The sequence below is a fragment of the Puma concolor genome, chromosome E2, assembly GCF_028749965.1.
Source record: "Puma concolor isolate L17-30 chromosome E2, mPumCon1.1.hap2, whole genome shotgun sequence".
Lineage (NCBI taxonomy): Eukaryota > Metazoa > Chordata > Mammalia > Carnivora > Felidae > Puma > Puma concolor.
Genome location: NC_141681.1, coordinates 3,460,347 through 3,476,973, shown reverse-complemented (window position 1 = coordinate 3,476,973; position 16,627 = coordinate 3,460,347). Strand labels below are relative to the sequence as shown.

Sequence of the window (16,627 nt, the reverse complement as noted above, 5' to 3'; positions counted from 1 at the left end):
GTCCCCCACGCCCTTCCCCTGGGCCGGGGAGCTGGGCGGAGACGCAGCACGAAGGGGACTCTCTCCTCTCCTGCGAGCGCCACTCGGCCTGGGAAGGCGGCGACCGCGGGGCACGCTACGCCTGCGAGCCCCCAGCTCCTCGCACGGAGGTGCCAGGCGCCCCGAAGGCGACGAGGAGGCGTCTACGGCCGAGGCTGAAGGCGTCTGAGCGAGGGGGGGGTGGGGGACAGCGGGGGACAAGGAAGCCAGAGGAACCCGAGAGGACGGCGGGCTTTGAAAAGCGCCGCGGGGCGGGCGCACTCCGAGCCCGGCATCTGTCTTTGGCCCCAGCTCCCGCCGAGGCGAGGCATCCAGGCTCCTGGCGACGACCCGCGAAAAAACACCCCTCACCTCCCTCCTCTCGGCCCAGGGCCCCGGCTGGAGAGGCTGGGCTCGGCGGCCCGCAGTCAGCGCGCGAACAGCACTCACCTGGGTCCTCGCTTGCCGTGTGCTGCGCCCAGCTCCTGCGCGGTCCCAGGCTCGGCGCCACTGTTCCCCACCCCCCCTTCCGCCCCCGGCCGCCCCCACCAGCCCCAGCCCCCACCCCGGGACTGCGAGGGACAGCGTGCGTGCGAGCCCCGTGCGGCGGACAGCCTGGCGCGAGAGGGCCGCCAGGGCCTGTGCTCCCCGCCCGCGCGCAGGCTGCCTTCCGGAACCTGGCCTGGCGCGCAGTGTCAGAGGCCCCGTGGCGGCGGCAGGCCGACCCACAGGGGCATTAGGCCAACTCCCCCCCGCGCACGCGGAATTCTCTATTATTATTAAAGAATCCCCCAGAACGTGTTTACGTTGAGCCGTATAAACTTCCTGCCAGGGCCTTTACCATCTAGGAGAAATCGGAACCTGTTCTTGGAAAGCGGGGAACACCGACGCTGCGGGGCCAACCAGGCGGATTTTCAGTGTGTGCGTGTGTGGCAGGGGGTCCCCTAGGAAGCGTGTGGGTTCAGACTGGAACTTGGCTAGCTTACGCGTGAGCGAGAGTAGGTGCGAATTTCAAGCCCCGTGGGCCTGGTGTGTGTGCGCGCGCGAGCGAGCGCGTTACTTGGGCGCGCACATGCCTGAGCAAGGTGTGCGTGAGTGGGCACTCACGAATGGGTGTGAGTTTGCACGTCCGGAATCCTCATTTCCAGGGTTTGCACGTGCACCAGTGTACGCACGCGTGTGCCTGAGCGCGTGGATGAGAAATGAGCGGGGCCGCTTTTTCCGGAAAGCCTGTGCGGTTTTGGTCCCCGCAGGCCCGGCAGCTCTCACTCGCTCCGGCCGGGCCCGCGGCGCCTGAGACAAAGCGGCCGCGACCCGCCCTGCGCTTTCGTTTTCCGCCCGCGCTCGGCTCCCGCGGCTGCCCGCCTGCTCGCGCGCTTCTGGGCGAGTCCAAAAAGTCCCGGGCGCAGCGCAGTCCTTCCCGGGGCGGGGAGAGCGGGTAGGCGGGCCCTCACGGGAACGGACGCCCGCTGGCCGCGGGGACCCGTGGCCGAGCCGGCTGCGCCCGCGGTGGCCACGGCCTGCTGCCCGCTGCCGCTGCCGCAGTCTGCGATCTGCCGCCGGGCTGTACCCGTCGGGAAAGGCCCTGGGTGCCCGCGCCTCGGGGCCGGGAAGGCGGGGGGGGGGGGGGGGGGGGGGGGGGGGGGGGGCTGCGCGCAGCAGGGCCGAGCCGCGGGGCCGAGGGCGCATTAACACTTGCTCGCCAGGTTGGTGGAGGCGGGGCGGTTCTGCCGGCGGCCCCCGGGCGGCGAGGGTGGGGGCCCTTTAAGCGCCCACCAACGCGGGGCTCGGAGGGGGGCAGGGAGGGGAGGGAACTCCTGGAGGGTCTCGGTCCGGCCCGCGGGACGCCGCGGAGGGAAGATGCAGTGAGGGCGGCCTGGCTGGAGCCGTGGAGCCGAGCGCCACGGGTGGCGGGGGCCGGGAGCTGCTCCCCGCGGGGGCGCACGGCCGCAGGCCCCCGGAGGTGGTGCCTCCCCCCAAAACACGGGCTGGGAGGGGGCTTCCTCGCGGCCTCTGCCGGGGCTGCGGCAAAGAGGCTGCCCTCAGCCTCCACTCGGCTCCTTCCCTAGTGGGAGGGCGAGAGGGAAAGAGGGAGGAGAGAGGGGGGGAGGAGGGAGCTGGAGAGAGGGGGGCCCCCGCGCCAACCGCCGGCGGATCCAGCCGCTCCTCGGGGAGGACGGGCGGGCGGCCGGGGGAGGGCGCGCCGAGGCCCGCTCCGGAGCAGTGGCCGCGGATGACGGCAGAGGCGCAGCCAGCCCCGCGCGCGCAGCCCCCTCCCCCTCGCCCTCCTCCCCCCCCTCCTCTTCCTCCTCCTCCTCCTCCTCCTCCTCCCGGCTCGTCGGCGGCGCAGAGCAGCGGCGGCAGCGGCGGCGGCGGCAGCAGCAGCCACCCGATGTCTTCGGCGCCCGAGAAGCAGCAGCCACCGCACGGCGGCGGCGGCGGCGGCGGCGGGGGCGGCGGCGGCGGCGGCGCGGCCATGGACCCCGCGTCGTCCGGCCCGTCCAAGGCCAAGAAGACCAACGCCGGCATCCGGCGCCCCGAGAAGCCGCCCTACTCGTACATCGCGCTCATCGTCATGGCCATCCAGAGCTCGCCCACCAAGCGCCTGACGCTCAGCGAGATCTACCAGTTCCTGCAGAGTCGCTTCCCCTTCTTCCGCGGCTCCTACCAGGGCTGGAAGAACTCGGTGCGCCACAACCTCTCGCTCAACGAGTGCTTCATCAAGCTGCCCAAGGGCCTGGGGCGGCCCGGCAAGGGCCACTACTGGACCATCGACCCGGCCAGCGAGTTCATGTTCGAGGAGGGCTCCTTTCGGCGGCGGCCGCGCGGCTTCCGAAGGAAATGCCAGGCGCTCAAACCCATGTACAGCATGATGAACGGGCTGGGCTTCAACCACCTCCCGGACACCTACGGCTTCCAGAGCTCCGCGGGCGGCCTCTCGTGCCCGCCCAACAGCCTGGCGCTGGAGGGCGGCCTGGGCATGATGAACGGCCACTTGCCGGGCAACGTGGACGGCATGGCCTTGCCCAGCCACTCGGTGCCACACCTGCCCGCCAACGGCGGCCACTCGTACATGGGCAGCTGTGGCGGCGCCGCGGCCGGTGAGTACCCGCACCACGACAGCTCCGTGCCGGCCTCCCCGCTGCTGCCTGCGGCCGCCGGCGGGGTCATGGAGCCGCACGCGGTCTACTCGGGCTCCACGGCCGCCTGGCCGCCCTCAGCCTCTGCCGCGCTCAACAGCGGCGCCTCCTACATCAAGCAGCAGCCCCTGTCCCCCTGCAACCCCACGGCCAACCCCCTGTCCGGCAGCCTCTCCACGCACTCCCTGGACCAGCCGTATCTACACCAGAACAGTCACAACGCCCCAGCCGAGCTGCAAGGTGAGTGGGGGGACCAGGGCTGTCCCGGTCCCGGGGGCCTCCGACATCCGGACATCCGTCGTCGGCGCGCTGCTCCCGAGAGCAGACGCCCAAACCGCCCACCGCCCCGGGCGAGAACTCTCGGCCACTTCCGCGGGGTGCCGGCCCCGGTGCTTGGGGGAGGCAGCGGCTCGCCAAGCTACGTCTTGGCCGGACCTCCCCCACTTTGAGGGGTGAGCGCAGGGAGGAGGGCAATTTGGGCCACGATAATTGTTGCTTCTCGTTTTCGGTTCCAACTCCCCGCTGCTGGTAGCCCCCAGCCTGGCCAAGTAGGCCCCTTCCTCGCCAAAAAAGACTCAGACCCCGATGTTTTACATCCCTTTGGGTCCTCAGCCCCCTCACACACCTCAGCAAGTTCCCAGGATATGGAGCGGGAGCCCGGCCCTGGTCGCCTGGCTCCGTAGTCCCCACCGGAAAGCTGCCTGGGCCGAGAGGGAGAGTTAGGCCCCAAGCTGCCTGGGCCGGGTGTTCAGAGGCCCAGCACGCTGGGCTCCTGGGGAACCAGGCCTGGCCTTGGGAATGTCGGGTTGGGGCACATTTTGTGGTGACAGAGGCACACAGGGGCTGTGGCCAGGCCCAGACCAAGTTAGAGGTGCAGGCCCCACAGACTCTTTGTTTCAGAGCTCCGGGCTTTCTGTTCCCCAGATACCCTCTTCCTCACCCCTCCAAGGAGGACGCCTCCAAGGGGGAACAGCTTCCCGCCCGGCACCCTCCTCTGGCACCCGCCAGCCTCCCTGGGTCTGGTTCTGGAAAGGGCTCGGAGGAGCTACACGGGGCCTGTCAGGGCTCAGCTGTCAGCCGCCCAAGGGAGGCAGGAGCCAGCCTGGAGGCTGGAGGGCCACCCCTCCGCGGGGATCGCCCTGCTTCAGACTCCCGGCTCTGGCTGCCTCTCTTCACCCCGGGGCGGGGGGCAGGGGGCCTTTTTCCAAGGGGCTCTTCCCCTGGAGGAGCCTCCCGTCGTCGTGTACCAGGGCCTCGCAGCCTTTGGGGTTGGGAGGCGGGTGCCCCGGCACCGGGCACAGGCCTTGGGCTGGCCCTGGAGGTGGAGGCCAGGCTGTCCTTGCGGTCTCCTCGCCTGCGGCGGCCCCCTCACCCCTTCCCCTGTGGCCTCGGGAAGCCCCAGCCCAGGACTTGGTGACGGAGGCGGAGGAGGCCCAGGCCGCGGCACCCAGGAAACAGTGCTTGTCACTGGGGTCCCGGGATCTCCTGCTGGAGCGCAGAGCCCGGCCCGAACCCCCGGGGCCGCCTGGACCCGCCTGAGGCCAGAGCTCTGGGACTCTGGCACCTCGGTGGGCCGTAGGGAGGGAGTGGGCCCCCGCGCCCGGGGCCTGGAGGCCGCCTTCTCCTCCTGGAGCCCTGGGCCCCATCCTAATGCTGTGTTCCCTGCTCTCCTGTCCCTCCTCTGCAGGCATCCCGAGGTATCACTCCCAGTCGCCCGGCATGTGTGACCGCAAGGAGTTCGTCTTCTCCTTCAACACCATGGCGCCCTCGTCCATGCACTCGGCGGGCAGCGGTTCCTACTACCACCAGCAGGTCACCTACCAAGACATCAAGCCCTGCGTGATGTGAGACCACAGCCCGCGGGGCCCTCTGGGCACGGGCGGCCCGGCCCGGGGACCCGGAACCCGTCGCAGAAACTGCTCTATTCTTGAGGTATAACCGTAGGCAGAAGACAAGGGTCTGACCCCTACCCACCCGGATTATTTGGAAAGGAGTCCCCAACGCAAAGGAAGAGCCAGCTCGGCGGCACCCACTCCCTCAAAAAATTAACAAGTGGTGGCTGAGGGGCCTGGTCTGACTGCAGCTGTTGGTAAATAAAAATCTATTTTTGAACCAGTTGAAGCCGGCTGAGAAGGTGCTGTGCTGGGGGAAACCCTCGACACCCAAACAAGAAAGCAGCTGAGGTCTCTCCCCGCCTTCCCTCCAGCGGCGAAGGTGGGGGAAGGCTTTCGGAAGAAAGGCAAACATGTGAGACCATCATTATCAAATACTTTTATATTTTGGTTGAGTATTTATCTTTTTACTTTTACTTTTTTTTTTTTTTTTTTGGAAAGAATGTCTTGGAACACACAAGTCTCCTCTCAGAGCCGTGTTTCCAGGGGTGGGGGGGGGGCAAGAAATCACGTCTCCCTCCCCATCTCAGAAGCCCTCTGGCGACCGCAGGTGGACCTTGGTGCGGACTTGAATTTCTGAAGCCACTGTTCTTCGTACAAAAGGAAACCAGAAGGAGCCCCGACGACGCAGGGCTCGCCCGTCCCCTCCGCCCTCCTCTGCCTTCTCTACAGTCCTCTTGGTTTTGTCTCGAGTTGCATTTCGACTTTTTTGGCGGGGGTTTTTCTCACGAGACCCGACTGTCTCCTGATCTCTACGATCTCTACTGTACTGCCTGCCCCGTGGGAGAGCGAGGGGAGCCCGGCACGGCGCGGGGGCAAGGAAGGCCGGTGAGCGCACGGATTCAGGATCGCGGTGACACAGGAAGGTTAAGGCACTTTTTAAACTATAGCAAAAGGCTCATTCTGTTATTTATTCTTCTCTTTTCCCTGACAATCGAAACACCGCATAGGCTCCTCCGTTTATCAGTATTAATGGTGTAACTTTGTTGGCAATATTTGCCGCATAGAATTTTTTTTTTTTAGAGATCCATTGTAAATTTGAAACAAAGTCCGATCTGTGTAAAAACAAATTTCCATATGTTTATATAAATATATATATAAAATGAAGGACTATCCCTCCTTTTTTTTTTTTTTTTTTTTTTTAGTATTATGGCTGCTGGGGTGCAGCATTTGTGACCGTATTTTAAATTTCCTTCTGCACTGTAGAAAATGACAATTTGAGGATGTTTTGCCTTTTGTGTATTTTTTTCCTAAAAAAAGAACAAAAATAAAAATGTGTAACATTTGTACATGGCCTTTAACATTGTATCAACCAGAAATAAAATCGCATGAGTATTTTATCGGGATTGGGATTGTAGAATATCTTCCAAACCCCAAAATCTACACAGAAACCAGCCTGGAACCTCTAGACTTGTTTTGTATTTAAAATATGGGGGATTCTGAATACTTTCCCCCCCCTTTTCTCTCTCTGTCTCTTTTCTATTCCTCCTCTTTCCATCCTTCACTTCACATTGAAATGAAATCTGGACACGAGGAACTATTTTTCTTGGCTTCTGTTTTTAAGAAGAGCCTCTGCCGCTCTAAATGTCATTTCTCGTTTTAAAGAAATAATCAAATGTTGAAAGAAAAACTGTACTTTTTTCTTCCCCCAGGGAAAACCATATATATAAAAGTAGAACTACGATACGTTGGCTTTTGTTTTTTTCACCTTCTTTTGCCACCAATGGGAGTTTTACTTCGAGTGTCAGACTTTAATGTTCCCGTAGTCAGGCTGTTATAAATTGTGAGGCAACTTTAAGGCTTTTCGTAGGGCTTTTGTTGTTGTTTTTGTCTTGTTTGGTGTTCTACACTTGGTTTTCCCCAACTGAGAAGTGAGTAAAATTTAAGCCAGAAAAGGGCCATTGCTGGGAGAGCAAGGTGACAAACATTTCCATTCGCGAACATTCCCCCTCGAGTCACTGGGGGGTGGGGAACACTGTTTAAAAACCTGTGTCTCCAGCCGACCACCCTCTTTCCACTGCCGTCCCTGCCCACCTAAGAAAACAAACACAATAAAGTCCCATTGTCGGGCGGCCATGCCAGGACCCACCGCAGTTTCTGCGCGTCGTGGGGTCGCGAGCCTCTGAACCTGGTTCTTCTCAAATTTGACATTTTGGACGTGAGGGTAATTTCTCCAGTGCTCGGTTACATCAAAATTATCAAACTCGCCCAGGCAATTAATGTCCCAAACGAACCGCTGTCTATAAAATGAGATAAAGGGTACAGGAAAAGGCCGGCGACTTCACCCTGGGGCTCTGGTGGGCCGAAGCGTCGGGGGCCGGGGGTCTCCCCGGCGGCACAGCCCTCTGTCTCCAACACGCGCCTGGCCCTGCGCTGCGGGAGTGGGTGCCCGGCGAGCAGAGAAGGCACGGTCCTCCTGGGCTGGAGGCCACTGGGGCAGCCACCGGTGCCCGAGAAAACGAGGCCGGGCCGGAGAAAATCCCCCGGGCCTCCAGCGCAGGAATGTTGGGCTGCGTTCACATCCAGGCAACTTCCGCAGGCGAGAGCGGGTCTCGTCCTCCCTCCTGCGCTGCTCGGCGGAGACTGCGCCCCAATTAGGACCGAGGCTCCGGGAAGCGGGGCTGATTAGGAGAAACCCAATGCCTGCCCAGCCAGGGAGCTCCCGAGTCTCCGGCCGTGGCTCCAGCCTCCGCACCCACTCATTTGGTCCCTTGGTGCGCCAGAGACCTCGTGCGCGCCGGCTGTGCTTGGCTTTGGCGCCTCTGGGCCAGAGGCCGGGGCGGAGGTGAGCCCCGCTTCCTGCTCACCTCCCCGAGGACACCTGTGTCTCTACAGGCCCTCCCAGCGCTCCCACACCCCAGGCTGGCTGCGGGGGTGGCACGTAGAGGGGACTGTGCAGGAAAACCGGCCAGGGAGCCCCAGGATGGGGCCTGGCCTCTGTCTCCCAGTCTGAGCAGGGGCCTGGGGGTGAGAGAAAAGCCTTCCCAGCGAGGAGAGCCTGGCCCAGAAAGGGCCTGAACACTGCAGCAAAACTGTCTCCAGACCCATGTTCGAGACTGCACACCGCCCTGCTGCTACAGGTGACTCACAGAACGGGCTTGCTTGGCATGTGCCCCCCCGCCCCCGCAGGGCCCATTTCAGCCCCGATGTGCACAGGGGCCACGGAGCTCCCACGTGCACCCCCACAAAAGCGTGCGTACGCAGGTTACAATCTTAAACTGCAAAAGCGTTTCCGAGCCTGGTGTCAAACCACCCCCGCTGTGCATGTAAACAGCCTCCTGGGTAGAATTAATCCAGACGCCCCTGAGCATACCTCAGGGGGGTGGTCCTGGACCCTAAGTGCATGAATTCCCCCCAATATCAAAACACCTGGATGTGGGGAGGGGCCAGGGATTACGCCATAATGTTTCTGTCTATGGGTCACACATCGCAGGGACTCCAGGGTTCTGCTGGGGGGGGGGGGGGGCTGGAGTCCTGGGTGCGCCCAACAGCCTCCTGGCGGCCTGGTCCCAGGCAGCAGGAAACTGCAGGCCCAGCCGGGCAGGCGTCACCCCATCCCTGGAGCTCGCCTCTGATCCACATCTGCCCCCCCCGCCCCCCGCCCCCGGCCTGAAGGCGCTCAGGTATGCGCTTCTGATGGGGGAAGGTGCCTGGCCCACCAAAGCCCATCTGTCCCAGTTTTCTCTTCCCTTTGGGGCTGGACAGCTGGGGACAAGGAGGGGGTGGTCCACAAGGGCCTGGCTCCCCAGGCTTCCAGGCTCCCAGCAGCCATCAGGCATCCCAGAGGGAGCGGACAGAGAGAGCTAGAGTCCCTGTTCTGTCACCATCTAACCCGGGCAAGGTGCATCGCCTCTGAGCCTCAGTTTCCTTATCTGTCCTCATGACCCATGAAGGGCAGTGGTTGATGAGATGATGGTCTTCGGGAGCAAACGGAATGACCTCGCTCTGTGGTGCCCAGACGGGAGTGACCACGAGACCCACGCGTGGCTCGCCCTGCTTCCTAGAGATCCAGGGGGGCAGGTGGGGTGGGTGCCACTCAAGATGCAAGGGCCCTCTGCTCAGGGGTTCCCATCGAGCACTCCGTTCGGGAACTGCTGAGCTCCCCATCTTCTAGCATGCGCCCCAGGACGGACTGTCCACCCTTCCCACGGAGGACCTCCTAACCTCCAGGCCAAAAGACCCCTGAGCCCTGCGACCGCATTTCTGATGGTGACTCTGAGTGTGGAACCGCCCTCATGAGAAACACTTGGGGTATCTGCTGAAACCACAGATCGGTGGGTCGGCGGGAGGCGGGCTGACACCCACTCGATTTGACTCTCTGGAGGCAGGACCCAGGATTTTCACAGATTTCCAGGGGGTCCTGGCGAGTGCCGAGTCTGAGAGTCTCCTCTAGTGTCTCTGGGCTCCTGAGAAAAGCCTCGGTGAGGTCGGCTCAGAGTGGCCTCTGCTGCCCCCTCCTGCCCCGCGAAGGCAGCGGCTCTGAGCGCCAGCAGCGGTGAGGGCCGAGGGCCCACGGAGGGAAGGGGAGCCCGGGCAAGCAACCCCCTTCCCACACGCGCCTGGTCCTTCTTGGGGTTCCCTTAGGGAGGTCCTAGGACGACTCCTGCCTTGCACAGCAGAAACCGGTCAGGGGGCTTGCTCCAGACCCTGCTGACAACAGCTGGAATCTGGACTCAGACGCAAAGCCCATGTCCCTAAAGCACCTTGCTCCATGGCTCCCGGGCACCCACTTTCCTCCAGCCACCAGCCTGGTGAAAAGGGCGAGTTGCAGTGCGGTCCATAAGCAGCCTCTGCTGGGGTCTCGGGACACCCCGTGCCTGGCGCCGGGGGCGTGGGTCATGCGGATGGGGTGGGGGGAGACTGGCCCAGCAGCACCAGCTCACATCTCTGATATCCAGCTCCCTTCTGGTGTAACAGACTTGGATCTCATGGGTTTCCACCCCACACCCCCCACGGCAGCCCCCTTCACTTCCCTGGCCCCCTGAGCTTCTCCGCTCTGCTTCTGGAATCTTCCGGGCTGTTTCAAGGAGGGAGGTCTTTGCTGGCCGTCTCCGGCAGAGAAGCCTTGCCCACTCATGAAGGGACACGGCTGGATTTCAGGACTGAGGCAAACCACAGGCCTTTCCCAACGTTGACGCGTGTGCTCCAGGGATGGGGACGTCTACAGGTGTGACAGGAAGACCACCACAGACACTGGGCACCTGCGTGTGTCTGCCCTCGCCTGGGGCTAGATTCAGTGTCACCTACACCCCGGTCATCACGGGTCTGCAGCACCAGGACCCTTGGGGTTGCGTCGACATCCTGGGGAGATGCCACCAAGGCCGGGGCACCCCTGGGCCCCGAGCGGAGGCAGGAAACCCCCACTGTGAGCACAGTTGGCGAGGGGCCCGCTCCAACTCTCAGAGCGTAGGCTTTCTGCGTGGTTGTGCAGTGAAGGTGTAGGCCACACCCGGTGGCCTCGGGACAGTGGTCTGGGGAGAGACAGTGACAAGCCTCTCCCAGCATCTTATTAAAACTATCACGCCATGGCGGGTGCAGGGACCACGTGTCCTCCCATGTCTGGGGCTTATGGCCACAGAGAAGGGAGCCAGGTCCTCAGATACCCTCTGAAAAAGGGTAAAGACGCGTCTGTATTGGGAAATCCCCCCAAAGCAAGCCATGCAGCAGCACACGTCTCTGGGCCCTGCTGCAACCCCACGTGGTCATGGCTCGCGTGCAGCAGGGAGGGCTGGGCCATCTCTGTCCGAACGGCCGGAGGCCTGGCGAGGGGGTTCCGGTTAGCTTTCCAGGGGTCTTCGCCAGGGTGCCTTCCCCAGGGGGAGGGTCAGGGGACCCTCCTCGGAGAGGAGAGGCGGCCGCTGGCCCCAGGAAGCGACCCCGACCGTTTCTCCACAGGGCAGCAGCGCCACCTGCCGTTCACCGCGCGGAGTCTGTGTTGGGACAGCAGCCGGCAAACCCACGGAAAACCGATGCCACCACATCGTGGACAGCAGACGTGCCCCCATGCACCTGATTTCGAGGAGTCAGGCCCTTTTATCTGTGTTAAGGGGGACCTGGCTTTGGGGAGGAAAGGGCCAAAAATAAACCAAGGAGGTCTCTTCCTAATCACAGGAGTTGTTTAAAACCAACCAACCTTGGAAAGGTAAAAAGAGGAGCCAACGCCGCCTCAAACCCTACCCCGAAACAGCTGTGCCGGTCCCGAGAGAGGGCCCTGTACGCACAGACCCCAGGGCTCCTGAGAAGCAGATGGCGAAGGCTGTCGCCGAGAGGGCGGGAGTGAGAGGGCCCAAGTTCAAGTCCCGACGCTCCCTCTTCCCGTGAGTGCCGGCAGGCGCTTCTGCTCCCCGTGCCTCGGCCTCCCCACCCGTGTGGCGGGGGTGCTGGTAGGAGCACGTCGCCCGAAGCCCTGGTGGGCAGCTTAGGTGAACTAAAGGCCGTGCAGAGCTTCCGGTGATGGAGAGGGAAGGCGCGTCACCTGAGAAGGCACAGCTGCGCCACGTCAGAGCTGCACTCGCCGCCAATCCCGTGTGCCCGGCTTCACCACCACACGCCTCAACCACCAAGTCATCTCTCTGGGGTCCCCCCCCCCCCGGGGCCCTGCTGGTGGCCAAAAGGGGATCCAGCAGCGTGTCCCCAGGGGACGGGTCCGGCCTCGCCCTGTCTCCCAGACCCGGGAACAGGGAGCCTAAGGGTGCACGCCTCGTGGGGTCCTTCCGAGGGCTGAACAAGTTAACCCGCCCTCTGAGGAGGGGAGGCGTGTGTGGTTTGCTCAGAACCCGGCACTTGGGGCCTGAGTTGATTGCTTCCAAACCATCCACAGTGCAAAGCGTCCACGTTACATGGTCACAGGTCAGCTCCCATTTTAACCTTTGTGATTTAGGGACACCGAAAACAAAGGGTTCCATCCACAGGAAGGAATCCTGGCCCGCCAGAGGCACGGGAGTGTGCGCCTGTCTGCAAGGCCGTCCAGGCGGTCTCTGGTGAGAACCCAGACGACGACAGGGACCGGCCAAGTGGCTGGGGCCCCCGGGGGCCGGGGGGTCCAGAGGGGCTTTGCCACACACCAGCAACGGGCCGCCACTGCCCCCTCACCTACCAATGCCGCGAGGCACGGGCAACTCCATGCAGCAGAGGCTGCGCTGGCTCGGCGCCCATCACACCGGGGGCTGGCCACAGGTGGGGGGAGCTGCTTAGCGACACGCAGACAGGCTCCGAAGGCAGCAGGAAGTCTGGACACAGAGCCACGGCACCCGGGCCCGCACGCTTCCGGACTGAGCAGGCCTCTGGCATGCCGCGGGGAGATCACACCTCCCCGTTCCCCTTCCGGAAAACACCTCGGGTGACCAGGTGAAGGCGGGCCACAGGCACGGAAGACGCACAGAGGGCGCTGGCGTAGTCTGTGATCAGTGCCTAAGACTCCACCTCACGACCAACCAGCGGGGGGCTGAGGGCAGGTGGATTCCGGTCTGTGAACAGGGGCCCCCCCAGAAGCAGTAGTGAGGACTTAGTGAAATTCGGCATTCGCTTATCCACGCATGTAACTTGTGTTTACAGATTTTACCTTCGATGACACGTGTGAATACGTAGAATCTATATACGAATAGCACAATACGAACATTATACAACTGATTACTCCGAACAGCAGATCACCCTCCAAACCTGAAGCGACAAAAATCCCCCGTCTCGCTCCCGCCTGCGATTTGGGCAGGGCTCGGTGGAGCGCCCGTCTCTGCCCCAGGAGATGACGGCTGAGCCGGCGCATCTGGGGCCAAGGGACCCCCTTCCAAGGTGGTGCTCCCGCAAGGCTGGTGAGGGGGTGAGGTCAGTTCCTCTCCGTGTGGGCGTTGCCCTGGGCAGCCGGGGGCTTCCTCACCGCGTGGTGGCTGGGCCCCGACAGCCGGTGTCGGCCTCCTCCTGCAAGCTGGCGGTCACTCCTGCCACAGCCTATTAACCACGCTGTCCCAAAGCCTGGACTCAAGGGACGGACACAACGGACACTTCTGTCAATAGGAGGAGTGTCGGAAAAACTCGGGGCCACATTTTATAACGTTCACGGCATTTAAAACAGCTCAATATGGGGCTCCTGGCTGGCTCAGTCGGTAGAGCGTGTGACTCTCGAAATTGTGGTTGTGAGTTCAAGCCCCATGCTGGGGGTAGAGATTACTTTTAAAAAATCCTAAAAAAAAAAAATAATAATAAAAAATAAAACAGCTCCATCAATTCGAGCCATTACTAGGAGGGTAACGACAGCAGACAATATAAGCCAGTCTAGGTGAGGATGCTGTCCCCTCCCTCAGCCGGGAGAGAAAAGGGGGAAGGCGGTCAGGTAGGCAGCAGCCGTTAAAGAATGACCTTGGGAAGTGGCTGTATCTTCACCTACCCAGTAACCTCCTCCTCTTGCTTTTGTCTGGGGTCGTGTGTAGGATTTATTTTGAGGGTTCCCTTGGGACCCCGCCGCCTTCAAAAATTGTTTTTGAAAATGACTAGAGTCCTTAAGTTTTAGGACTATTTGGGACACTGGTTGGATTAGACCCAGATAAAGGGGAAGGGAGTTTAGCAATCCCTATTTCTGCTGGGGGCCGGGGGTGTGAGAACCAGAATAAACATTTTGGAAACCGAGTCAGGTGCAAGCCAGGTGCTTCCTGGGGCCGCGGGGTAAGGCAGACGAGAACACTGCTCCCCGGAAAGATTAGAGGTGGCAGAGGGAAGGGAAGGAATCCTCACTTGCGCTCCACTGTCTCGTGCCCAGTAAGATCATCCGGCCCTGGCCGCTGGTGTGCAGGGGAAGGTCTGCCGTGGTGCGAGCGCAGACGGAGCGGCGGGCCCTTGCGGACCAGCCCTGGACCTGGTTAGCGGTTCTCTCTGCTCTCCCCTGATGTGTCTTCCCCTCTCCAGCGTCCCGTCGCCTGTACTGGCTCCTCGGGCGCATCTGTCCTCAGCCCTCTTACCTGCGGTCCTGTGTCGTCACAGTTCTCCTTCCCCTTATGTGGTGTCTGGGGTGAGGCATGTGCGGGTCACGGGATGACAAGCACTGAGGGGCCACGTAAGGCCCCGGGAGGGTGGGCAGGCCCCTCCTCCTGAGGGCTGGCAGGGCGGGCCGCTGCCCAGCAACCGGGGCACAAGCCGCACTGTCCTAGCGACTTCCCTTTCCCTTTTTAGAAGTAGGACAAAGTTGGGCGTCTGCCCCCAAACATCACCGAAAGGCAAAGAATCTTCTGTTTTATCAACTCCGCTTGGGGGCAGCTGGACTCACGGGCTTTCGAGCATTTAAGAGGCCGTCTGGCAGCCTTACAAAAGCTACTCCTACTCAATACGCATGGGTTGATCTTGCACTTGGAGGAGTACTCCTCAGAGAGCTCCCGGCGGACGGCGCGTCTGGACTCTGTACGAACCAGGACCCGACACCCCAAAGGGGAGCAGAGGAGTAGGTTCCTCCCTCCACTCAGGGTCTGTCTCTTAGGACGCCCCCTCCCCCATCCCGACACTACGGGTGGGAGAGCACACTCTCTTGAATTACCCTCGGATTCTCTCCCGTTTCCTCCCACATTTACATCTCCGACTGGCCTGGGGCTCCCTCGGCAGGGAGGTGCGCCTTCGAAACTGCATATCCTACGCGAGTCCTCCCTCCCTCTGCAGTCACTCTCTCGCTGCGGATTCCCGCCTGCTTCAGAACTTTCTGTTCCTCTGCACTGCTACGCGGACTCCGTGCTGCTCCCCTCTCCTCTCCTCCCCTCCCCTCCCCTGCCTGGCGCCATCAGGGACAGGATATCTCACCAGGGGGAGAACTCTCTTTATACTACTGAACCCCGCAGCTATAGCACACGGCGTGTCCTTTTACTCAGACCTCTCCTCTTTCTTTCAGGAACCTTTTAGAATTTCGTCCATCCGGGCACTGGACGGCTCATTAGGTGCGTGCCAAGCACTTCAGTTTTGCTGCTGCTGCTGCTGCATCGAAAGGCGTTCAGGAAGTCACGGTCACTGTGGGGGAAGGCCACGGATTTACATGCTTCCGTTGGTTTCGCCTTTGAAGACTTTCTCCAGGGGATGTCAAATCTTTCTTCAGCTAAAGAACATTTTGGTTTATTTCTCCCACTGTTTCGTACTTCCCTCCCCTGTTCCCTCTGCACTGGTGTCAGGAGAGTCCCGTGCCTTAACCTTCCGGCTCGTGTGTGCATCTATTCTGACCTTAGTTGGACTAAGCTTATGATGTTTTCATTGCTAAGAACGGTTTGTTTTTTTTTCCCTTACCGGCTTGCGGGTTGTATCTATCATCTATCTATCTGTCTATTTAAAAGAGGGTTCACGCCCAGGGAGGAGCTCAGCTTGGAGCCTGAACTCAACACCCTGAGATCAAGACCTGAGCTGAGGTCAAGAATCAGATGCTTAACTGACCGCGACACCCAGGCACCCCCAGTCTATTCTTTTAACGGATAAGACGGCTTCCGAACCACCTTCTGATTCCCGTACTGGCGGTTGTGCAAGGGCTGGATGCGGTTTTGAGATGCCGACCGACCGTCCGCAGACCACCGGGGCCTCGGGCGCATGTCATCCGTGGCGGCCCCCTCTGCTGCAGGGTGCACGTGCGGCTTACCTGAGCGGGGGCTCCTCAGGCGCCCGGCCACAGCCCCTCCTCTTGTCTTCCTGCCTTCTTGCTGGAGGACTTTCTCCTCCAGGTCATGTCTTCCAGCACAAAACTCAATGCTAAACCAGGTGTCTGTGCTTTTAAGAGACATCTTCACCTGTCTCGCTTGAGAGCAGAGGAGAAAAGGGCAAAAACTGACTCGACTTTTTCAAAGGAGCGTGGAAACCGTTCTCTCAGACCTCCCACAATGGAGCAGGTGCTGCCTGGGACCCGCTTGCTTCGCGGAGTGAATCTGTCCTTCACACCTCACCTGTCAGGTCCCTCCACGTGGAGACAGCCTTCCAAAGGCCCTGTGTTCATCTCTTTATTCACCTGAAGTGGATCTCAAAGGGGAGGGACTGTTTCCAGCTCAGTGATCTGGTCATCTGGAGGCTGGGGAGGGGCCCGGCCATGGCTTCTCAGGCCGAGGAACATAGGTCGCGCGCGTGCCTTCCTCTGTTCCAGGGGGAAGCCCATAAGCCAGGGCCAGACCACACGACAGCCGGCCGCCTCCGGGGCAGAAAGAGCTGCCTCTCCCGGGCCTTTCTAGCTGCTGTGCCCAACGCCCCTCACAAAGGTGCTCTCCGGCAAGCTCAGTGTCGCTGCCACCCTGCCTGCTTCCACTGGTCTCAGCATCCAAGACTGTCGCCTGGGATGGCTCCTGGGACGGCTCTAGGGCCGTCGCCACCATCACTGATACCCGAGCCTCGGGAACAAGAGGCTGGGACACTGAGCACCCGCCTTATACTCTGCGTGCCCTTCCTGGTGGCCCTGAGAGACTGGCGCTCCCAGGCCTGCCCACAGCAGGAGGAGGAGAAAAGGCGTGTAGGCTGGTACGTTCAGGGTGCTTCTATCTCAGGCACTTGGGTCTTGGGTTTTGCTTGTACTGATCTACTTCCCACAGATATAAAAATGGTGAACTCACTTGGATTGTCTGCATTTCAACATATCTGGAT

At 61.5% G+C, this 16,627-nt stretch overlaps 1 protein-coding gene and 1 long non-coding RNA gene across 4 annotated transcripts in view; one reads left to right on the top strand and one right to left on the bottom strand.

Moving 5' to 3' along the window:
• The window catches only part of LOC147573306 (uncharacterized), a 343,518-nt gene extending 342,981 nt beyond the window's left edge, over window positions 1–537 (bottom strand). For all 3 annotated transcript variants that reach the window (XR_015244605.1, XR_015244606.1, XR_015244607.1), the window contains exon 1: window positions 469–537. This is a non-coding gene — a long non-coding RNA (uncharacterized LOC147573306). The remainder of the gene's footprint in view (window positions 1–468) is intronic.
• Window positions 538–1,818: 1,281 nt separating this feature from the next.
• Window positions 1,819–6,396, top strand: FOXF1 (forkhead box F1). The gene is made up of 2 exons (XM_025920882.2): window positions 1,819–3,398; window positions 4,846–6,396. Exons 1-2 carry the CDS (start codon window positions 2,252–2,254, stop codon window positions 5,004–5,006), a joined length of 1,308 nt encoding a protein of 435 aa, XP_025776667.2. The 5' UTR covers window positions 1,819–2,251; the 3' UTR covers window positions 5,007–6,396.
• Window positions 6,397–16,627: the final 10,231 nt, after the last annotated feature.

Coding starts and splice junctions, on each gene's coding strand:
- FOXF1 (XM_025920882.2), top strand. CDS start 2,252: ATGACGGCAGAGGCGCAGCCAGCCCCGCGCGCGCAGCCCCCTCCCCCT. Junction 3,399..4,845: donor CGCCCCAGCCGAGCTGCAAG/GTGAGTGGGGGG, acceptor CCTCCTCTGCAG/GCATCCCGAGGTATCACTCC.